We start from the raw sequence: 24,094 nt of genomic DNA, 5'->3' as shown, positions 1-24,094 counted from the left end.
AAACTATATGGGCAAAACTTAATTCTGGCATTTCCCAACTTTTGAGCATTTGACTTTGTAACCTTAGTGTTCTTTTAACACAGAGTGTCCTTAGATGCAACTATTTCATCTTTGTATTATGGTGGTTCATAGAGGCTTAAACTGAGATCAGGACCATGTTGCACTAGATATTACACAAACACATTGTAAGACTGTCCATGCCACTGAAGAGCCTACAGGCTAAGGGGACAAAACAAAAGCATTATCCCCATTTTACAGATGGGGAAACTGAGGCATGGAGCAAGTAAGGGCTTGTCTACACAAACAACTAGACCACAGCAGCTAGCTGTCCATGTGCACGCTGCTGACACACATTAAGAAATTTGTTTGAGTGCTTTGAGCTAGCTCGGTTTCAAAGAGGAACATATGTTTTAAGTTAATATGTGTTAAGTTATCCTCACAGCAGGGAAATATACCCATTTTCCAGCAAGCAAGCTGAAGGCAGACAGCAGTTAAGTGACAAGGCAGTTAGGCTCTCCACAGGTGCAGCTGACTGACTCCCACCAAGTCCCACTTTGTAACAGGAATGTTTTTCATGCAAGCTCAGAAGAACAGCTGACAGTCTGCAGAGTAGGAGCCACATAGCAACTCCAAGCACAGGCCTAGAGGGGACCTGAGATGACAGGTGGTTACTGTCCTGATTTTGCTAAGCAGTTTAGGATGTTGCCCCTACCTAATAATAGATCTCACACCAATAATTAGATTGATTTAGCTGTAATGGGGTGAAATATGCATGCATACAGGTCAGCACAGCTGTCTTTAGAGCCCTGACACACATCATGTCATGAAGTCATCCAAGTTCCTCCTCATTCTTGTCATAAATCAATTATTTTCTGGGTCTTCTGTCACAGATTAGTCCCATGTGGAGGATTCCTTCCTCTGAAATGTTCTTAAGGTAGCTCTGTGAATCCTCATCAGCATTCTTTGATGAGCGAACTGCAGGTCAACTCAGCAAGCAAACAGGGGGAAAAATACAGAGAAACGGTAAACTAAAAAGCAGACATTACACAGCGGTGAAATGGCAGTTACTGGTATTGCTGGCTCCTTGGAGGATCTGGGCCCAAGTCACTATGTTACATAAAAGCTTTGCCTGGAACCCCCAAACTAATTATATGCCTGCCTTTTCTGTAAATTTGAACAGCAGCTCTGGGGAGGACAGGCAAGCATTGATCTAGCTGGCCACACTGACTACTTCTTCTGTTTAATTAATGTATTTGACTAAGATAAAAGCCTGCAGGACACAGCACATTATCTTTGATGTCCATAACAGAAGCAAAACAGTGGTTGCCCATTAACTGCGCAGCACACATTATAACAACCCAATACACAATGTCTATCCCATTTGTCATTAGAAACTCTTTAATGTAAACTTTTCTACCCACATCTCGCTCCTCTTCACAAACTCACATCAAACGCGGTTATCTCAAAGGATGTATCTGGATTTGTCGGGCATGTTGCCAGGAATGGATTTAACTGGATTAGCACACAGTGTAAACAGATGTTATCCTGGATGTTTTCTCTCCAAAGGCTTGGAAATGATTAATCTACAATTCAGAGGGGTAGCCCCCTGTAAAAAACGACAAAGAGTCCTGTGGCCCTTATAGACTAACACAAACTTTCGTGGGTGAATAATATTCTGAATAGTCACCCACGAAAGCTTATGCTCACCCAGGAAAGTTTATGCTCCAATACGTCTGTTAGTCTATAAAGTGCCACAGGACTCTTTGTCGCTTTCATCTAAAATTGTGTGTGTCAGGGTAAGGAAGTGATCATCAGGATTTCTTGAGATTCTTTAAAATGCTCCTGGGAAACTCATCCAATATATTTGCTGGGCTTGGCTTCTCAATCTGACACGACAGTGCATGGGCTAATTCTGGGGTTCTGAAACAGTGGGGGGAGAGGGTGCTCACCAATAGGCCCCAGAGGGTTCCAACCACTCTGCCTTTCCTTGGTGCTAAATGGATATGACCAGGATACAACTGGCCTACCGGACTGATCATGAGACGGGAAACAGGAACTCTTGCGTTCTAATCGTAATCTCTTAGTGAGTCGCTGCATGGCCTTGGGAAAGTCACTGGCCACTAAAGCATTTTATTATTTTACTTGGAATAAAGCGATCTCCACTGAAGGGCCGCAAAGAATCAGTGAGATTTCAGCTGTGCTCTGGGGTCTATTTGGCCTCCTGGTTTCCCCTAATCCCACTCCAGGCTAATTGTGGTTTCTGGGACTCTGGGCTTTAGAGGGGGATGGAGGGGAGATTCCCTAGGCCCCGGGTGCCCCCAGACTCTCCTGCTATCCCACTATCTTGGCAACCTTCAGGAAATAAGTATTTCTAATATGCTGTTCTCTTGTTTAGTCTCACAAAAAGAAGGATGAGGGGGATATCACGCTCTCTAAATACACCATGTGTGTGTGGGGGGGGAGGTAAATACCAATGAGGGTGAAGAGCTATCGAAGCTAAAGGACAAGGCTGACACAAGAACAAATAAACTGGCCATGAACAAATTCATGCTGGAAATTAAAAGGTTTCTTACTATCAGAGGACCTAGAACAGTCTCCCAATAGGAGCTGATAGAGCAAATGACTTACCATAATTAGTTTTAAGAGACAGTTGGACAAATTTGAGTGAGATTGTATGACATGGTTGCTCATGATGATGTGGGGCAGGGCGCAAAAGCCCTGGGTCTCACTGCAAGTTTACATTTTATGTTCCTAAAGTTCATGCTTCAGGGTTTCAGCCAGCCACTGGCAGGGGTCAGGAAGGAATCCCCCCCTCCACTGTATTCTGTGGGGGTTTATAAGGTTCCTTTGAAGCATCAGGGATGACCAGGACTGAAGATGGGATATTGGACAGGGAGGGCCAGGGCTTTGAGGTGGCACTGAGTATTCTCTCTCTTAGGTGTTGGCTGGCTGGTTCTTGCTCACATGCTCAGGGTCTAACTGACTGCCATTTTGAACCAGGTCAGACTGGCAGTGATGGGAGGGAGGGGTGTTCAGCTTCCTCTGCAGTGTGTGGGTAACTAGCAGAATTATCTGGGTATATCTCATGTAGTCATTTCCCTGCCATTGCAGGGGCCTTGGGCACAGGTGCACCTCGGTCCCTCCTGTTCTCTGTCTGTGACACATAATAGTCTACCCTCCGGGGGGGCTCACTGACTTTGGTCTTGTTTTGGTTGTTGGATCAGTGTGTGGTGCTGGGTGGTGTTGGTGGCCTGTGATATATGGGCAGTGGTGGGGTCAGATTAGATGATCTAGGGATCCCTTCTGGCCTTAAACTCGATGAGATAAAAGCACCGATTCATTCACCCTGCGGGGGCAAGGCACTTTACCACTCACTTATTTCTTCTCCAGCGATTCCAATGTGCTTGGTGATCCTGCCACCCACCTTGGGCCCAGCTACGACTAGCCACTCGTCTTGTGGCTCCAGCCAGGGAAAGCAGGGCCAGAAAAGTCCCTTGTTCAGCTGCCATCTGTGCGCAAACTCCTTGGGCTGGGCAGACTGGGGGGACTGTTACTGGCTCTGGGTGACGGCAGGCAAGTCTCCGTGCCTCAGTTTCCCCCTCTGGGAAGCGCGGATGAAGACACTGGCCGCCTTTGTAAGGCGCCGTGCGGGCCGGCAGGGTGAGCCGGGGACTGTGTCGGAGGAGCTGAGCCCCGGCTACTCCCCCGGGTCCGGGGCTGGATGCCCCGGGCCGGGCTGCTGTGTCCCTGCGCCGGGGGTGAGGCTCAGGCGGGCCGCCGGGAATCGCCCTCCCCGCGCTGGGGGTGACCCGGACCCGCCCCTCTCCGGGCGCGGCGGGGCGGAGCGGGCCGGGCCGGGGCGGGTCCCCGCCGGCGGCAGCCTGGGCACTTCCCGCCCGCCAGCGCCATGAGGGGGCCGCTCCTGCGCCTGCTGCGGCCGCGCCGCGCCTCGGTGAGTGCGGCCCGGCCGGGGGAGCCGAGGGGCGGGGAGCCGGGCCCTGGAGCCCGCGGCGCGGCGCTGCTCGGGGCCGGGGCGCGAGCTCCAGGGGCTCGGGGGCCCGCGGGGGGCTGGAGCCGGGTCTCCCCGCGGGAGCGGCCGGGGACGGGGCAGAGGCGTTTGCCTCGGGCTGCCAGTTCCCGGTCCTGCGTCTGCCCAGCCCCCGCAGCTCCTGGGGCTCCTGCCCGCCCCCGGCTGGGCACTGAACGGGCTCCATAGACGGGGCAGAGCCACCCCCCTCCTGCCAGAGCCCGTCTTCCCTGTGGAGCCAGACCCACCCCCCTTCCTGCTGCCAGATCCCCTCTGCCCTGTGGGGCCAGACCCACCCCCTCCTGCTGCCAGATCCCCTCTGCCCTGTGGGGCCAGACCCCCTCTGCCCGGGCCAGATCCACCCCCCTTCCTGCTGCCAGATCCTCTGCCCTGTGGGGCCAGATCCCCTCCTGCTGCCAGATCCCCTCTGCCCTGGGGCCAGACCCCCCCCCTCGTGCTGCCACATCCCCTCTGGCGTGTGGGGCCAGACCCACCCCCCTCCTGCCAGAGCCCGTCTTCCCTGTGGGGCCAGACCCATCCCCTCCTGCTGCCAGATCCCCTCTGCCCTGCGGGGCCAGATCCCCTCTGCCCTGTGGGGCCAGACCCACCCCCCTTCCTGCTGCCAGATCCCCTCTGCCCTGTGGGGCCAGACCCACCCCCTCCTGCTGCCAGATCCCCTCTGCCCTGTGGGGCCAGACCCACCCCCTCCTGCGGCCAGATCCCCTCTGCCCTGCGGGGCCAGATCCCCTCTGCCCTGTGGGGCCAGACCCACCCCCCTTCCTGCTGCCAGATCCCCTCTGCCCTGTGGGGCCAGACCCACCCCCTCCTGCTGCCAGATCCCCTCTGCCCTGCGGGGCCAGATCCCCTCTGCCCTGTGGGGCCAGACTCACCCCCTCCTGCTGCCAGATCCCCTCTGCCCTGCGGGGCCAGATCCCCTCTGCCCTGCGGGGCCAGACCCACCCCCCTTCCTGCTGCCAGATCCCCTCTCGCAGGGGTGCCAACTTATATGGGCTCGAGGGGCTTAAGCCCCAGGAATATTCAAGGCTGAGGGCTCTGCTCCATCAATATTTGGAGCTGGGTTTCTCCCCTGCCCCACCTCAGAGCTTCCCTGCCTGAAAGAAAACAGCCCGTGACTCTCTCCTTTGTTTGTGCTGCTTCTGCCTAAGACTATAGAGATCAGCAGCCTCTTGGAGCACCAGGGGAGGGGAAGAGGGAGAGAGGAGAAGGAAGGAGGCACACAGGTGCTTGGGAGCTCTCCCCCCGGGCAGCAGCAGGGGTGGGGAGGCTACACATGATGGCAAACCCTCCCCCCCCCCCCTGAACTGGGAATGTTCTTAATGTTTTCTCTGAATACTGTGTTGGTGCCTCAGTGTCCCCTATGCAGTTCTTTGCTGCAGAGCAAAAGGCCAGTGCACCTAAATGCCTGGCACTCTGTCTCCTAGCAACTGATGGCCTGGGCCCCTCACTGCAAAGGTGCCAGCTGAAGGTGTTGGAGACAAAGAGGTCAGGTGACCTCCTGGCCCGGAAAGGGGCTGAGCAGAGGAGGAGAGGGTGGTTAGTCTGGAGCTGGCTGGGGACAAGGAGTGATGTGCGGGGGGGGAGATCCTGCCTCACTGCCCCCCAGGATGGACCCGGCCGAGGGGTTTGGTTCGCTGTACCTATAAGCTCTGTTTTAGACCCCGTTCCTGTCATCGAATAAACCTCTGTTTTACTGGCTGGCTGAGAGTCACGTCTGACTGTGAAGTGGGGGTGCAGGACCCTGTGGCTTCCCCAGGACCCCACTGGGGCAGGCTCGCTGGGGGAAGCGCACGGAGGGGCAGAGGATGCTGAATGCTCCAAGGAGAGACCCAGGAGGTGAAGCCGTATGAGCTTCTTGCCCTGGAGACAGTCTGCTCCGAGTGAGAGGAGGCTCCCCAGAGTCCTGCCTGGCTTTGTGGGGAGCAGTTCCAGAGCATCGCCCAGGGACTCCGTGACACCCGGTACCCACCATAGGGGAGGTGAGTGGGCTTTCTGGACCTGAGAGAGTCCCTAGGAGCATGTGCAGTGACTGTGGTGCAGAGTGAGTGTGCTGCAGGGAGGGGGGAGAGGAGGGGTCCCTCCCCTGGAGCTAGCTGCTGCCGGTAACGGGGTGGGGGGGGGAGTCCTCTCTGGCCCTAGCCCTGGGGCAACCTGTCTGCATCCCAAGTTCCTTATCCCCAGCCCTGTGCCCCCAGCACCCCAACCCTGAGCACCCTCCTGCACTGTGAACCCCTCATCCCCAGCCCCACCCCAGAGCCCTCACCTGAGGGGAAAAACGTGCAACTTAAATTTGGTGGTCAGTTTGGAGTATCATTGTGTTTAGCACAATACTTGATTATTTTACACCCCTTTAAAGTATATAACTAGTTGTATACAGGTGTTACAAAGTGGGAATGTTCTTCTCTGAATACTGTGTGGGTGCCTCAGTTTCCCCTATGCATTTCTCAAGGATCTAGATGGTGGGATAAGGGGGTGTGATTGTTGTAGAGCCCTAGAGGGCCAGTGTGAACTGCCAACTGAAGGTGTTGGAGAACAAAGAGATCAGGTGGCCTCCTAATTCCTGGAAAAGAGACAAAGGCCAGAGGAGGGAGTGTCAGTGCCTGTGCAGACTTCCGGGAAGCGCATGGTGTGGAAGGGGATGCTGGGATGCTTTGGAACTACTCCATACAAAGCCAGTTGGGACTCTGGGGGAGCCTCCTCTTTCGGAGCATACTGTCTCCAGGGCAAGAAGCTTATTACACCTTCCTGGGTCTGACCTCGGAGCATTCAGCCCTTCCACACCGTGCACTTTCTGCAGCGAGTGTGCCCAGGCAGGTCCTGGGGCAGCCAGAGGTCCCTGCACCCCAACTCCGCAGTCAGATGTGACTCTCAGCCAGACAGTAAAACAGAAGGTTTATTAGACGACAGGATCACAGTCTAAAACAGAGCTTGTAGGTACAGAAAACAGGACCCCTCAGTCAGGTCCATCTTGGGGGGTGGGGAGCCCAGACCCAAGTTCTGGGCCTCTCCCCATTTCCCCAGCCAGCTCCAAACTGACACTCCCTCCTCTAGCCTTTGTGTCTCCTTCTGGACAAGGAGGCCATCTGATCTCTTTGTTCCCAACACCGTCAGTTGGCACCTTGCAGGGGAAACTGAGGCACCCACACAGTATTCAGAGAAAACATTAAGAACATTCCCACTTCGTCACAACAGGTGCAACAAAATTTAATACCGTATATTGAAGCAGGCAAGTGCTGCTTCTGACTTTCCACTTTTAATTGACCCTTGTAATCTTGTGGTGCCGACACATTGTAGCTTCATTTTATATCGGCTGACAGGGTGAGAGCGGGGGGAGGGGGGGGAGGGAAGGACACCACCATTTTGGGCCCCACCAAAAATTATACGAACCTGCCGCCTGCCCTCTGCCCTGTGGGGCCAGATCCCCCACCTCCAGCTGCCAGATCCCCTCTGTCCTGCGGGGCCAGATCCAGTCCCCTCCTGCTGTCAGACCCTTCTTCCCTGTGGGGCCAGATCCCCTCTGTCCTGCGGGGCCAGATCCAGTCCCCTCCAGCTGCCAGATCCCCTCTGCCCTGCGGGGCCAGATCCCCCCCCCTCCAGCTGCCAGATCCCCTCTGCCCTGCGGGGCCAGATCCCCCCCCCCTCCAGCTGCCAGATCCCCCCTGCCCTCTGGGGCCAGATCCCCCCCCTCCAGCTGTCAGATCTCCCCTGCCCTGCGGGGCCAGATCCCCCCCTCCAGCTGTCAGATCCCCTCTGCCCTGGGGGACCAAATCCCCCCCTCCAGCTGTCAGATCCCCTCTGCCCGGCGGGGCCAGATCCACCCCTTCCAGCTGTCAGATCCCCTCTGCCCTGTGGGGCCAGATCCCCCCCCTCCAGCTGCCAGATCCCCTCTGCCCTGTGGGGCCTGACCCACCCCCTCTTGCTGCAAGATCCCCTCTGTCCTGTGGGGCCAAATCCCCCCCTCCAGCTGCCAGATCCCCTCTGCCCTGGGGGACCAAATCCCCCCCTCCAGCTGTCAGATCCCCTCTGCCCTGCGGGGCCAGATCCACCCCTTCCAGCTGTCAGATCCCCTCTGCCCTGTGGGGCCAGATCCCCCCCTCCTGCTGCCAGATCCCCTCTGCCCTGTGGGGCCTGACCCACCCCCTCTTGCTGCAAGATCCCCTCTGTCCTGTGGGGCCAATACCCCCCTCCTGCTGCCAGATCCCCTCTGCCCTGCGGGGCCAGACCCACCCCCCCTCCTGCTGCCAGATCCCCCCTGCCCTGCGGGGCCAGACCCACCCCCCTCCTGCTGCCAGATCCCCTCTGCCCTGCGGGGCCAGATCCAATTCCCCTTCCTAATGCCAGATCCCCCCTGCCCTGCAGCTTGGGCAGAAGACATAGTTGGGAAGGAGGGGTTGCTATTGCTTGAAACCCAGCTCCATATCATCACAGGTGTTGTTTTGCAACAAACATGTTTCCCCATGCTACTCGGGACTGCCCTATTCATCCAGCCTTTAGCAGCTGGCACAACACGGGTCAGGGATGGTCTACGCTTAGTCCTGTTATGAGTGCGGGGGACAGGACTCGATGCCCTGTCGAGATCCCTTCCAGTCCTACGATTCTGTCAGGGCCTCAGACTTTGCAGGGTGTGCGCTGGGCCTTTGGTCAGCAGTCTGCAGTCCCCGGAGAGCCAGGGCTGGTGGAAGGATGTTTCGTGCCTTAGGCGAAACTTCTATCTTGCGCCTTCCCCCATCCCCGAGCCCCTCCACCCCCCACGGCAGCTCCCCCCTCTGCCCTGAGGCGCTCCCCCTGCGGCAGCTCCCCACCCCCACCCGCCCTGAGGCACCCCCCTACGCCCCAGCTCACCCCTGCTCTGCCTTCTCCCCGAGCACACTGTTGCCGCTTCACTTCTCTTGCCCCCCAGGCTTGCGGTTCCTAAGCTGATTGGCATCGCAAACCTGGGAGGCAGGAGAAGTGAAGCAGCCATGGCGTGCCCGGGGAGGAGGCGGAGCAGGGTGAGCTGGGGTGGGGAATTCCCCTGCATGCCGCCTCCCCGCCCTTACTTGCTGCAAGTGGCCCTCCCACTGCCCCAGCTCCCCCCGCCTAAATGCCAGCGACGACCGGGGCGGCCGAAGATCTGGCCGCCGTGGTCACTGCTGAAGAAAATGCTGCCCCCCTAATCCTAGTGCCCTAGGTCGCCTAATAGGTTGCACCGGCCCTGCTGAGAGCATACCGTATTTTTCCGTGTATAAGACTATACTTTTTCCTAAAATCCTTAGCCTAAAAATTGAGGGTAGTCTTATACACGGAAGTAAGCCTCCTGTTCCCTGCCCTCTGACCCCCCCAACCCCGATACACCCCCACCCCGAACTCCCTGCCCTCTCCAACACCCCCTCCCTGCCCACTTACCGCGCTGCCTGCACGTGGCTGGTGGCGCTACAATCCATCCGCGGCTGGAGCTGGGAGCGCGGGGCCGGGCAGTGTCCGGAGCCGGGCATCCGGGTAGGTGGGGTCGCAGCCGCCGCAGTGCCCGGACCGCACTACCGGAGCCGGGCGGCTGGGGAGCCGGGGAGCCGGGCGGCTGGGGAGCCAGGGGGCCGGGCGGCTCCCAGCCGCCGCCTCGCGTCCCGGCCGCCCGGCTCTGGTAGTGCGGTCCGGGCACCGCGCGGCTGGGGACTGGGGGCTGCCCGGCTAGTGCGGTCCGGGCACTGCGGCTGGGGACCGGGGAGCCGGGCAGCTGGGGACCGAGGAGCTGGCGGCTCCCGCCTCCCAGCCGCCTGGCTCCCGCTGCCCGGCTGCCCGCCCGTAGTGCGGTCCGGGCACAGCGGCGGCTGGGGACGCGGGGAGCCGGGCGGCTGGGGACCGAGGGAGCCGGGGACACGGGGAGCCGGGCGGCTGGGGACCGAGGGAGCCGGGGACACGGGGAGCCGGGCGGCTGGGGACCGGGGGAGCCGGGCGGCTCCCCGGCTCCGGTAGTGCGGTCCGGGTACTGCAGCGGCTGGGGACCGGGAGAGCCGGGCGGCTGGGGACCGGGAGAGCCGGGCGGCTGGGGACCGGGAGAGCCGGGGAGCCGGGCGGCAGGAGTCGCGCGGCCGGGGAGGGACGCGGCAGGAGCCGGGCAGGGCTGCCGCCGGAGACCAGCCGGGCGCACAGCCCTCCTCCTTCCCTCTACACCTACCTCCGCGTCCTCTTCCTGGGCCTGAGCAGCAAAGTCGGGGGGGGGGACAGCTGCAGTGCGGCTGGAGGGAAAAGAAGACAAAACAAAAAAACCTGGGGCATGGCCGGAGCGGCAAAGCAGGGGAGAAAAAAAAACAAAAACCTGAATTTGGGGTTAGAAAAGTGGGGGCGTCTTATACATGGGGGCGTCTTATACATGGAAAAATACGGTACTTCTCGGGTGCCAGTGGGAGCCACAGCTATCTAGCTGTGGGGCAGCTGTGCCTTCAGGCACAGCACACTGCTCAGAGTTGTGCTGGATCCAGCTGTTTTTAAGGTTTTCTTCTTCACTGTGTGACTCAAATAAACCGCTCTTGCAAGCTGCGTCTGGGAATGGGAATCTTTCCCCAGCTGCCAGAGTCAGACATCGTTTTGGGTACAAGCAAGACCCTAGCCCTGTCTGTCCCACTGTTTGCTGGAATGGCTGCTTTGCTGTGTTTCTGTAATGTCACTTCTTTGCCAGGCAGGGCTGGGCTAGTGCCCTGGCAGAGCAGTGGGCTGTTGCTTGCCTAGTCCCCATCCTTTGACCTCGACTCCTGCTCCCTAGCCCTCAGGCTCACAGGAGCACACATCTTCCCAGCGGGCCCAGGCACAGTGCACAGGAAAGGTCTCTTGCAATCAGTGCCAGGCTAATCACATGCGTGGTGGGCTCCATGCCACAGCATCAGTGGATTTGATTCAAGTTAGTAGGAAAAACTGCTAAAGCCACGTAGCATACTTGATAGCCATTCTAAGTGTGTCGATTGGAGCATGACACAAAGTGCCACCTTGGAGTCATTTGAGGCCTATGGGTGGTGCCCCCAAATTCAGTTAATGCTGCCTACCCTCCAACAATTAATACCACCCCCATGCCATGGTGCCCCTTGAATACAGCTCCCCACTCCTCCAGTGACTCCAATAACCCCCTCCCCTCCAGGGACTTCAGCAGCGGAGGGGCGAGGAAGGTGGGAGCAGCTGATCGTGTTCATCAGAGGGCAGTGGGAAGGAGGGAGCAAAAAGAGCCCATCAACTTTGTGCCAAGCCTGATCCCTCCTTCACCCACCTGTCCCTTCCCTACTTGAAATCCCATGTTAGCTGCTGTGCAGCTTAGCCCCCAAGTCTCTTCCTGCTCCTGTGGGATGGGAGCCCGGGGCCCACAGCTGCTGGCTGGCAGACACTGCCTGAGACTGATAGGGGCATGTTGGACGAACACAAGATAGGTATATTGTCCAACGCTATGAGAAATTTAGATTTAAAAAGGACTTTGTTCAATTTATGCTTTATTTTTCATTCCGTTTGTTAGCCATTCCAATATGGCAGGGATTTTACAGGGTACAGGTTGCAAAATTTTGCTACATTAATTCTTTGTCATCTTGGTTAAAAGAAAACAAACTGATTCCAAAGAATTAAAACCTCTCATCGACTATGCCATAATGTTTTTATCGCAGTAATTAAAATATTGAAAATACCAATTTTGCTCCAATGGAAATAAAAATCACACTCATATGTTTAAGTGCATGGAATAAAAACAATTTGGATATTTTGAAAGAACAAATTACTTCAGGCAAAGTCATCTTAGGGAATTTGTTTGAGGCTCTTCATTCAAACAAAGTAAACAACATATATTCCAGTAAACAATACCCAGAATCATTTTTCCTTCAGCAGCACAGCAACACAGTACTAAATGTACGTTTTCTCCATGAAAAGAAAAACAAAGGTATTTGTATACAAGAGAATCAGTGTAAATCTTTGGTACCAAATGTATTTGGTACCTCCTTTTTATTAAGTACATCCTCCCCAGTTGGCATGTAACAGAAACTTTTCCTTAAGAACGGCTCAAAATTACCCATCCCATAGTGGTTCTGTTTAGCTGGGACTGACAACTGCAGTTAAAAAAGCAATCTGGAGGGTGAGAGGTCTGCAGGAGACATTGGGGCATTTTATATCAGTTGTGGGATGAATCTGGGATACTGGCCATTCAGGGTATTTATGGAGGGCGAACACTGATGTCCTTTGAATGAATATTGTTTAGGGAAGTGAGCTACGTACTGGGCTGGGGACCTAAAGTGCTTGGCAAAGTCTGCGGCAAGATCTGAAATTCTCAGATTTGGATTCCTGGTTCCACTTGTGGCTATGATCTTGAGTCTCATCTCTACAGAAAAATTCTTTACCTGCACCCTGCAGGCAAGTGCAGGAGAATCATACAGCTCTTCAGCTAATTTGGTTTTGTTCCTCATTCCGTACTTTTTTTATTTCAATACAGCCAAACGGAATTCAAACTCTAGATCAAGAGAGGGGGAAAAGGCAATGGATTTCAACTGGCAGCTTGAGCTTTTGTTTTGAAGTAGAATCTAGACATTGAACTTGAGTGCTTTTGAAAAGGCTCTCCTAGGGTTCCTGAATATAGTGATTGGTTGGTTTCAGCAACAGGTGACTTCTGTACAACTATCAGTGAGTTGGTCCATTTTTCTCGTCTTGGACTTCTAAATGTTTTCAATCGCAAAAGTCTCTCTTAATGTAACGTGTCTTTTCTAACTGGCTGCAATGGCACACACTTATGCATGTAACTGACTCATGGAGCTAGTCCTCCTGAAGTCAGAGAGTAAAATCAATGGTCGTAGGTGCAAGGGGTATGGGGCGGGTGCTGCTGCACTCCTGGTTTGAAGTAGTAATAGCAACCCAAGTACATGGTTTCTGCCTTCAGCACCGCCACAGTTAAAATTGTTGTAGTACCCCTGTCACTGGTGTCAGAGTTTACAAGACTGGACCCAATAACTGCACAATGTTTAGTTTGGCTTTATTCCATAAGATGAAATGTTTGAAGGCAAGTTCCGTTACGGATTTATTTAAGTGATTTAAAAAAAAACCCAAACCGTTAGGGAATTACACAACTTGTTCGGATAGCAATTCTCTCTCTTTCTTGTTTGCTTTTTCCCCTCACCAGAAGAATAGAAAAATCTGGTGAACAAAGGGCACATTTATTGTACTAACTGTTACTTCCTTTCACTTAGGACAATTCAGTGATGTTTCTTAGATGTTCATCTCTTCAGATTTTTTAATTTTCCCTTTAGAATTAGCAGTTAGACCCATAAATCTTATTATTTTTATTGCCTCCAATATGCTTATTCAATTTTTTTAAATATCTGTGCAATCGGACTTTGTGATAATACTCATATTTGGTTGACTACAACATTTATCTAACAATGATACTACTGAAGATACTGTTAGAATAGTTCCTCTTAGAGATTTTGTCATTTACATATACAGCAGGATCTTTTAAAATCACTTTAGAGCATGGTTTCAAATCACACGTCAGGATCTGACTGCTGGAGGTAGCTGTTTTACCATTTCAAGCAACGCGGACAGACTTCTTTCCCTGATTAATAACAGTAATTTGTACTGCGGTGTCTGTGTCTCACTCAGAGACCAGGACTGCATTGTGCTAGGTGCTGTACAAACAGCTAACAAAGAGATCCCTGGTGCTTATGATCCAAGCAGTATAATTGCCATTTTAAAGTGGTGGTAAGGTGACAGCCAGTGCATTTCCACAAGATTGCATTGGTGGCTCTGGGTTCTGGGATGGTAATATGTGAAGTTCTAGGCTGCAGGGTATGTGTGGATTATTACACCTTTCTGGGAGAAAGCAGGAACAGAGTACATGATGTTCAGTGGTAAGAGTCGGGGGACCTAAATTCTATTCCTAGCTCTGCTATTGACTTACTATCTGACCGTAGCCAAGTTTCCTTCAACCCCGTGCTTCAGTTTCCCCCTCTGTAGAATGGGGCTAATGATACTGACCTTCCTGTGTAAAACACTTTGAGATGTACAGATGAAGAGTGCTACATAACAGCTAAGCACATTAGGCGCTGCTCCCAAAAAGCATAGCTGCAGCATTGTGCTAACCCAAGGACAGCAGAGTTCTGAAGTAAGGGGTGTGATCCAGTTAACTAAACCCACGCCAATGGGGTAGGAATTGCTCAGGTTTCAACAATTGATTGTACTTTGGATGGTGGTGCTGCTTTACAGTACTTAGAATTGGGATGGATTTTGTTAAAAAAAAAACTGAATCCAGGAGTCCCTAGTATCATTCTTTACTGAGGGAGATGTTTCTGGACAATTTATTGCACAAACATTTATAAAGCAAACCTCTAGAAATAATGCTATTGTTTTCCATAGTGTCAGTTAAATGCCCATACACTAACTACATCATAAGTGGGCATGGTTCTATTGATTTTTGCTGATGTTGATACACATCTCAGGGACAGGGCATGACCAGTATTTGAACCCAGGACTACTGGTATCCAAAGCTGAGGTGCTTATCCTGGGCCACAGAGCCATTCCCCAGAGGTTGGTGCATTTATGCCAGTGGCAAATTTAGCCCTTTGTTGATGCCATTCATTTTGGTTAATTAATTTGATGTATTTTTTCTTGTAGGATACTGCAGTGATGGGCTTGTGGTGCGTTAGTTCTGAGAAACACCTTTGTGACTTTAAGAGGATACCATGTAGAATTGGAGAGGGGGAAGATAATACACCAGTGTGGTCATTGCCGCATTACTGCAATAGTGCCTGGAGGTCCCAGCTGAGATCAGGGCTCCATTGTGCTAGGAGCTCTACAAACACATCCTGAGAGACAGTCCTTGCCCTGAGCTGCCTATGGTCGAGTTAGGGTGGAAGGGGAAACTGAGGCACAAAGTGGGGGAGGGGGGCGAAGAGCATGCCGCAGGTCAGTGGCAGAGCCAGGTCATTTGTCCCAGTGCCCTGCACACTAGACCATGCTGTCTCCCAATGGTCGTTGTGTAGGCTGTCATGGTGAAGTGAGATCTAGCAGTGGCTGTGGTTTACATGAATTCTGAGGCAGTATCAGAGCAGCTAAGCAGAGATGGGAGCCAATAACCATCCATCTGGCTAAACAAGCCTTCCCCCTCCTCTCTCTCTAGCCTCAGCCTCTCCTTGTGTCAGGGAGCCTGTGGGGAAGAGCGCAAACGGCAGCCGTAAGCCAGGCATACAGTACACAGGCAGGGGGCACCAGGAGGCCGACTGGGCGCTATCCAATACCCAACAAGAAGGACCTGCCGTACGATATAGTGGAGCTCATGGAAGAAGTAGAGATGAAGGTAAGAAGAGTCTGCTGAGAAAAGCTCTTCCCAGAGGACACAACCCAGCCTCTGAGTTTGGCCAATACCGAGAGACAGTTTCTGGATCCGCATTAGGGATGGCCCCGGCACCCTTGGAGTCCTGTGCAGTCCATCCACATGGAACAGCCTGCAGGATCCGGCCCTGGGTTAGAAACACTTGGGTGGCTCAGCATGATTATTATTCACCTTGTTTGTTCCAGGAGGTGACTGTTGGTTCCAAATGGCTTCTCGCTCGAAAGGGCAGCAAGCACCATTCCCCCTTCTCCCCATCTTCCGTGTTTGTTTTACTAGGGAAAAAGGGGATGAAGTTAAACCTTACCTGAAACTTCCTTTTCATTACTGACGATGCACTGAAAAGGCCGGCAAGATTTTTCTCCTGCTTGTTTTTCTCCTTTCCCCAAAGCATCCAAAAGGGTGTACTTATTCTAGGCAACGCCACAAGGTGCAGGGCCATGGAGAATCAGGCCTCTTGTCTCCTTTTTCTCTTCCCCCTAACGCCTGTCTGCTCCTTTATGTCCCACTCCCCAGAACCCCCCTCCGGGCACTGTTCCCTGCTTCCCTGCCCTGTTCCTCTCCGTGCTGCCTCCTAGCCCTAGCCCCTTCTCGGCTCTCTCCATGCTGAACACCCTCACCAAGGAAGATCTTGGCTAGGCTTTCCTGGGAGCTTGGTGACCAGACGTCCCGATTTTATCCGGACTGTCCCAATATTTACTTGTTTGTCCCACGGTTGGGACGCGAATTGTCCCGATATTTTGCACTCCGGCTCACAGGCGGAGGGGGCTCGTGCCCCAACTCTGCCCCCTCCCTGCCTCGACTCCGCCCCCTCTCTGCCCTATTGGATCCCTCCCCAAATCCCCGCCCTGGCCCCGCCTCTTCCCCAAGCACGCCGCATTCCTCCTCCTCCCCACTCCCTCCCAGGCTTGCATGAATCAGCTGTATGGCGGCGCAAGTGCTGGGAGGGAGAGGGGAGAAGCAGGATGCGGCAGCCCGCTTAGGGGAGGCGGAGGTGAGCTGGTGCGGTGGGGGGTGAGGCAGGGAGCTGCCGGCTCTCGTTTTTTGCTTTTTGGGTTTTTTTTCTCCGCTGGCGTGCCCCCCTTGTCCCCCTCGTGTCCTGATATTTCATGTCTCTCATCTGGTCACCCTAATCAGTTCCTACCTTTTTCCTGTTGGGCTAAAGTCTCTGCTCCCTGATCCTGTTATATTGCAGCGGCCCCTTGTGGAGTCTGCCAGGCTATTCCTCTTTTACAGGCATCACAACTTTCTATTGAGGCTGGTGGTTTGTAGAGTCCCTCCCCCTAGTTCCTGCTGGCACGTCTGTACCTTTTTATTCCCCTGGATTGGAGCTAACAAGACCCCCTGGGTCTGCCTGCCAGGAGGACTCAGAAGCAATAACTCTGCCTCTCTGCCCCTGACCAGCTCTTAGTTATTTGTATGACAGTGGTGCCTGAAGCCCCAACTGACGTCATTATATCAGTAAAACATGGCATAGGCCAAAGTGTATTGTAACTGGGCTGTCTAAGCAGTGCCCCCTTGTGGCCCATCAAAGCGCAGCCCACCCACCTGTGGGTCTCTGACAGTCAGCTGACACCCTTGCTCCAATCCAGTGTCGCATGCCTGGGCACACTGGAGTCCAACCCTTTCCAAAGCATTAGAGTCCAAGAAAACAAAAGGCCAGCTGTGAACTCCAAACTCAGGGGCATGCGAGGGATCTCAGCAGGACCCTGCCCTTCTGCTCAGGGTTTGCTTGGCCAGTTTCTTTCCACAGTCTCCCTGGGCCCTATTGTCACTGCCACCAGGTAGGAGGTTGCCCCAAGCTTGGGCTGGAACCCAGCATCCCTCTTTGAAAGAGATGTAGGACTCTGCTTTCGTCCCTGGCCAGCCCTGAGCTGGTCAAGGCCGCCTCCTTTTATCACCCTACTCCATGACTGACATTGGCCGTAGGCATGATGGGCAGGATCAGCTGGGTCCAGTCCGTAGTGTGGAGCATACCTGCCTCGTTAACCCCATCACTACCAGCACAGGGCCGATCAGCCCCATTGTATGTATTTTCCACCTTGAGCTTTTGTAGCGTGGGCTCTCTGTAGTAAGGTTACAGCCATTGACTTCTCTTCTCTTTAATCCTTGAACAGAGTGGATTTTTGCCCAATGTGTTCAGTGTGATGTCTCATCGGCCTGCGGAATTCAGAGCATTCTTCGCATATTACAATGCCATCATGAACAAAGAGACAGGTAAACTAAGCAGCAGCCTTGAAACTGCGTGTAGCTTTGTAGGTCAAAAGTAGCTAAAATGTGGTGCTTGGATCTGAGTTCTGTATGTCCTGCAGCCAGCCTCATCTTGACCTAGAGAGTTACAGCCAGCAGAGACTACATGATCCAGCATGCAGTGTTACTCCACACTCAGTGAGGTCTGGCTGGTCCACATAAGAGGTTTGAGTCTGCTGCTGCTTTCAGCTGAAATAATATTTGAGGCTCATGCTTTTAGTCCTGGGTTCAAAACCAGCTGGCAGGGCAAGCAGGGCTGCACAGTTGCTCGGTGTTATGCTTTGTGGATTTCTAAGCCAGCAAAGTTATCCCTATCCGGTGGGAGCAGTAATAATGTGATACCTTTTTGCAACAGTCTCTGGAAGCAGTCAGGTGGCAGGATATGCTTTGAGTGTTTCTCTAATGAAAACAGAGGTGCCTGTTGGCTCTTTCAGTACTGAAGGGGTTTTGACCAAGTGCAGTGTTCAGTGTGCTCAAATCACATAGAAATCTTTAGAAAACATTGTATTAGGAACATTTCTGTATGTGTGACATTTTCAATATGGGAGAAGTCCTCTAATTTATTTTACCTTGGAGGACATTTCCATAAAGTCTGAATCTCTTAAGACGCCTTGAAAATTTGGCCCAACCTCTGTTGGCTTCAAAAAAATGATCCAACCCCTGTTAGCTAGAGGCAGATATAGAAGAGTTGTCTTCAGAGGTGGGGCTGTCACTAAGGTACAAGAGCCTTGGTGTGTGACTACACCTTTCAGAGGGCGCTGCATCTACTACCATGGTGTTCTCCCGGGTCTTTGCTTGTGGCTTCATATTTTGCAAAAGTGGCTGGCTAGTAGCTGCCGAGTAAGCTTGAGCCGTGCCCCCCTCCCCTCAATTCTAGAAGGATCTTTATTTTTCTTTCTTCTCTGCCCTCCAAGTCTCCTGTCAGCAGCTCCAGTGTCTACTGTACTCTATCACAGCTCAAGTCACATTCTGATGCAAACTTATTAATCATTTGACTCTGAAATAAGGACTAATTAGCAGTTCCACTAACTACTTACATGAGTACAATTACTTTTGTTTGAAAGTTAGGGCCCTAATTATCTATGGATCAAATGTGCAGTCCTTATCCCATCAAAATTTAAATAGGAATTTTGCCTGAGTGAGAACTGCAGGATTCAACCCTCTATTAAATTACTGGCAAAACTGTACTAGGCAAACATAGGTGCTGGAACTAGGGGTGTTGGGGATGTGGCAGCACCCCCTGGCTTGAAGTGGTTTCCATCATAAACAGGGTTTACAGTTTGGTTCAATGACTCTCACCCCACCCCCAGTTATACAAATTGTTCCAGTACCCCTGTAGTCAAGATGTCTCTCTGTATACTTTCTTGCATGCTTCAGTACATGCCAACCGCTGACTGTACAGCATCTGTTATTTCCCAGTACCATTGAGCCGTGTGTATTCTTTTGTAATAAAATGAAAAGTTTCAATAAGAAGTCCCCCTTAGATTATTTATTTTTCCCCCAACAGGAAGACTCAGCAAGGCTGACAAAGAACTTATTGTTGTGGCTACAAGCGTTGTTAACAGATGCCCCTACTGTGTAATTGCGCACGGTGCGTTACATCGGATATATTCTAAAAAGCCAGCTTTGGCGGATCAGGTTAGTGGGATTGTTTGTTTGTTTTTAAACGGAGTAATGAAACTATCAGAACAAAAGGGCATACTCTGTGCCTGCTTTGTAGGCTGTCTTGAGATGGGGAAAAATATAATCAAAATAAAGTCTCTTCTTTTCCTGACTGCTGAAGATGTCTAAGGTTCCAGTCCTACAATCTGTGCCATGCAGATGGACCCCACTGGGCCTGAGTGAAGCAGTTTGCAGGATTGGGGCCTAATACAAAAGCAATCTTTCTCTAAGCTAGTCCATTTGTTTCTCTGCCCACGACTGGGTTATCCTCCGTTAACAGCCAGCACAATAAGCTAATGCAGAATTTAGTAGAAAGCTTTAGTGGGGACTGTTTAATCCATCCTTGACATCTGAGGAGCATTGAAGCACTCCTCAAATTGATAGTGCACTATTTTAATTCACACTCATATTTTTAGTGGCAGGAAGGTCTGAAAATTGCTTGTGAGGACCAAATCCTGATGACCTCTGCATAGCCCAGGTAAACAGGCTATGTGCATGGCATCTCTGGTAGGGTTCAGAGGAAACTAAATCTTCTTCCTCTTCCCACCTTGTGTGGGGGTTTCCATCAGATGATTTGTGCAGGAAATGGCCAATAACATCACTAACTTGCTCCCACCTCTGCTCTGGAGAGACCTACTACAAAGCAGTGATCTTCAGTGTGCTGGCTATGTCTGGCCCCCTCTGCATAGCCTCTGTGTGGCTTTTCCCTTTTTCCCATATGCTCACTGGTACTGCTACAGTCCCAGTGCATCTAGGGCCTGCCATATGCAGGGGGAGACACTGAATTTGAAAGAAAAAGAGATACTTCTCTACCACAACAGCCAGGAGCAGGTCACAGAGAAATGGACCAGCCCAGCTACCAGGGGAGAATTCTCCATTCTGTCAGAACTCCAGTGGTGCTAGAATGGAGGGGGAGGGGGCAAAGCCACATTGCACTACCCCGAAATCTGATACTGGTTGGGGGCCTGCCTGATCCAGGCCAGGCCAGATTTTTCAGATGTGCTGAGCAAACCTACAGCTTCCGTTGACTTCAGCTGGAGTTGTGACACTGCACTTCTGACAGTTAGCTGCCCCTGGGCTCTCAAGATGGGGTACCCAGAATCAGTGGCCAATCTGGGAAAATGCTGGCCTTCATTTCTCCTTTGCTGCCATTGCATATGTCTTTTCAGTACTTGTCTCTCTCCTAGGAGGAAACATTTTCTAGTGAACCTCTCTCAGTTCTTCCATGAAACAAAACATAGCTGTGACGCTGTCTACCCAGGTGCCAGTTCAGGACAGGACTGCAGGCTAATTCCCTCAGATGCTAATAGAAATTAAAGGCGTGTCAAAAGATATTGTAGTGTAATCAGACTGTGACAGGGTGTACCTACCCTGCACTGGGCTGGAGGGGATTAATCCCATGCTATAGGCTGAGGAAGCCACGCCCCCTCACCCCAGCTGAGCACACTCCAACTGGAACCACAGTACAAGAGGGAGCAGCTCGGGCTGGGTGGACTGCTGATGAGCGCAGATACATGCTGCAGGCTTCCGCTGGGAGACTGTTGGATCCACCAGATGCTGATGCTATCCAGGTTGGTGCCTCTACCAAACTCTAGCCAACCACTGAGGCTGACAGAGGCAAGGCAGCGATTGCCACGGGACCCCCTGCATTGGAAGAAGGGGTAGGATGCAACCCAGGGAATGGGATGGTAGAGACAGGAGACTGAGCAGCAAGGTATTGGTTCCCTAGGGCCCTGGGTCAGGACATGGTGGAGAAGGGTGGGCTCGGGTCCCCCTATCCCATCTGACCTGCTGTGGAGACTGCCAATGGGCAGGGAGGTGAATTGGGCTGCTGGAGGCCATTACGTAGACTCTGGCCATTGGGCCATACTGCCCTGAAGCCCAGGTCTGCCTTAGTGACTTGGGCTGCGAAGCCATACTGCCCTAAGGGGCTGACAGGGTGTACCTCTCCCACAACACAGGCCAATTCAGTTGTATTAGTTTGGTTCAAAGGAAATATTAATGGTATTGTCTTCACTTATCTATAACCTGTTTATTTTTGTCGCTTTACATTATGCATATCCCTGTAACTTCTTAACTCTAGATCAAAAGTGTGTGTTACTGTTAAGAGGAGAATGTACTTGATATGTAAACTTCATGAAAACTAATGTAGGATTGTTTGCTCTTCCATTACCTTTTACATTGTGTATATCCCTGTAATTAAATTACCCACCAAATGTGATTGGAGCCTTTGAAATGTAAATGAAGAAGAGTGCTAACTTCAAAGCAAGGGCCATTGTGTTCAACAATGGAAATTCACTGGCCTTGTGGGTGAAGACATTAGTTAGATTGTCTTTTGTGAGTATGAACTATAAATACTGATTCAAAAGAATAATCCTGCATCTCTGGACAGTTTGAATTCTAATAGAGTGGAATTTCTGGACAAGGAGACGGAGATCCCCAGAGTTATTCTGGGTAACCCTGAAAGACTTTGGGGAAACTAGCAGACCACTACATCTCTGCTATCCTTTTGGATTACAAACTTTGACTCACCTGTTAATATATTTTACCTGCTTTAACCTCTCACTAACTGATTTCTTTTCTTAGCTAATAAATCTTTAGTTAGTTTACTAGAGAATTGGCTGTCAGTGTTGTCTTTGTGAGATCCAGAGTACCAAATTGATCTGGGGTAAGTGACTGATCCTTTGGGATTGGGAGTAACCTAATGTGATGTGGTTTTTGGTTTACAAAACCTTTTATCATGAAGTCCAGTTTGTCTGGATGGCAAGATAGACTGGAGAGCTGACTGTGACTCCATAGTGAGACTAGTACAGTGATCCAGGAGTGCACATTTGTTACTGGCTTGGTGAAATCTAATGATAGAATATACCATCAATTTGGGGTATCTGCCCTGCTTTCTGACAGTCTGACCTGAGATTGGCACTCACGGTTGTGAGCCACTCCAGACAGCCTGCCAATAGCCTTGATGAATGAAAAGTTCTTAAGTTTTTGACCCAGCTGCAATTGTTTTATAGGCTGAATACGTTTCTCTGTAGCTTTTTTTCTTTTTCTTTCTTTCTTGCAGGTTGTTGTGAATTGGAAACTGGCCGATCTAAGTGAACGGGAGCAGGCAATGCTGGAGTTTGCTCTTGCAGTCAGTCACGCTGATAACATAACTGAAGAGCACTTCCAAAAGCTGGAGGCTCAGGGTTTTGACCGGGAAGATGCTTGGGACATAGGCACAATTGCCTCCTTTTTTGCCATGTCTAATCGTATAGCTCACTTTACCGATCTGCGTCCAAACGAAGAATTCTACACCATGGGCAGAATACCTCGGGACAAGGAGAAGGCAGAAACTCTCTAATGCTGCCCACAATTTTGTGAAAACATATCAAGCACTTAATGCTGTGGCTAACGTTGCTAGTTACTGAATATATATAAAAGGCACAAGCTAATAGCCAATTGTTACCAGAAGAGATCGGATGGGGAAATGGGTTACACTTTCCTCCAGCATGCAAAAAGCTGGGAAAGGGTTTTCAACCATGGGCCAGTCCTAACGCTTTTAATTCCTAAAGTAGCTGCAAGATCAAAACTTTTGTCTTAAACCTTGTTTAGATTGTGATAAACTGGCTGGGTAACATATTGTGATTTATAAACAAGCTGCATGGCAACTTTTTCATCACATCTGTAATATTAGAGTAAATACCAGATGAGCTTTTGAGTATCTGTAGTATAGTACCCTTGTCAGATAGTGAAGGGCTGTAATAATTTCTCATGGCACTTTTGCTACTTATCAGAGATTAATATATAAATAAGGGTTGGGGAGAAGGGAATGTCCTCAACCCTATTAATTACTCTTATGTGATCCTGCCATGCAAACATAATGCTGCTGCTGTAACAGCACAATCATTCCAAAACATCTCACTGGTGTCAGTGGAAAGTCTCTGCTAGGCTTCATTGGAAGTTGGATCAGGCCCTTAGTGCCAGACTGAGCAGAGCTGTGCAGTGCAGGTGTGACAGTGGGAAGTTTTTACTCAATCACAGGTCCCATATCAGGAGTAACAGGCCTGTAGAGTCACTGACAGTGAAATATATTTTCTTTTTTCTTCAAATGCTCAGATGAAGAAATTCTCGTCTGAATGCTGAGTGGTGAAGGAATCAAGTATTTGTATGCATGATACAGTGTTGCCAATTCTTGCAATTTTATCAAAGGTATTTTGATATATGGTGTTTTTCTTAAAGCCCTACCTGCTGGAGTGAGGTGATTGTGAGTGAGAATCTCAGATTCCATTGTTTAAAAAAGAAAGGTTCTAGCCCTCACTGTTGCAGAGAAAAGCTTGAAAACATGACTCATGTGCACCCTAAAGGCTTACAAACCTCATGACAAAGAACTGCCCAGTTTACTTTGTCAAATCTCTTGATTTCTATGACAGTCTCATAACGTTTTACTGCCTGACCTAGGATTTTTCAACACTTTGGGTTGGCAACACTGCAACTAACTTTCCTCTATCCAATCTGTTTCTCACAACTTTTCTTAAAATGTCTCTTTTGTAAATGGATCATGGACAAACTCCATCTACTCCCCAGTAGTTAAGAAACATGATTTTCTTGCTTGAGTTGTTTTCAACACAAAACCATGTCTGGGAAATGCAATTGTCTTACCTTGTGTGTATTTTAAACTAAATGTAATATTAAGGTTCTTGACTCAACTTTTAATCACATAAGTCAAAAAATATAACCCTTTTTTGAAAACGGTTGGACTGGGTGAAATGTGATCTTTTCTCCTTTGTGGGTGACTAGCTGAAAAAGCCCCCCATTCTAGTAATAAAAGGTTTGTA

The 24,094-nt window shown here is 51.3% G+C and overlaps 1 protein-coding gene and 1 long non-coding RNA gene across 2 annotated transcripts; one reads left to right on the top strand and one right to left on the bottom strand.

The window, feature by feature from the left end:
- Positions 1-737: 737 nt before the first annotated feature.
- On the bottom strand, positions 738-3,813 carry LOC120407635. The gene is made up of 2 exons (XR_005600145.1): positions 3,376-3,813; positions 738-975 (listed from the first exon to the last, which is right to left on the bottom strand). It is a non-coding gene; the product is annotated as an uncharacterized LOC120407635 (long non-coding RNA).
- Positions 3,799-24,014, top strand: LOC120407634. Its single transcript, XM_039543397.1, has 5 exons — positions 3,799-3,952; positions 15,156-15,332; positions 17,483-17,582; positions 19,123-19,253; positions 22,342-24,014. The coding sequence occupies exons 1-5, from the start codon at positions 3,908-3,910 to the stop codon at positions 22,618-22,620; spliced, it is 732 nt and encodes a 243-aa protein (XP_039399331.1). The 5' UTR covers positions 3,799-3,907; the 3' UTR covers positions 22,621-24,014.
- The last annotated feature ends 80 nt before the right edge of the window (positions 24,015-24,094 follow it).

This window comes from Mauremys reevesii, linkage group 6, assembly GCF_016161935.1.
Source record: "Mauremys reevesii isolate NIE-2019 linkage group 6, ASM1616193v1, whole genome shotgun sequence".
Taxonomy (NCBI): Eukaryota; Metazoa; Chordata; order Testudines; family Geoemydidae; genus Mauremys; species Mauremys reevesii.
The sequence above is the reverse complement of the archived record's forward strand: the minus strand, read 5'-3'. Positions and strand labels throughout refer to the sequence as shown.

Coding starts and splice junctions, on each gene's coding strand:
- LOC120407634 (XM_039543397.1), top strand. CDS start 3,908: ATGAGGGGGCCGCTCCTGCGCCTGCTGCGGCCGCGCCGCGCCTCG. Junction 17,583..19,122: donor CATCATGAACAAAGAGACAG/GTAAACTAAGCA, acceptor TTCCCCCAACAG/GAAGACTCAGCAAGGCTGAC. Junction 19,254..22,341: donor AGCCAGCTTTGGCGGATCAG/GTTAGTGGGATT, acceptor TCTTTCTTGCAG/GTTGTTGTGAATTGGAAACT.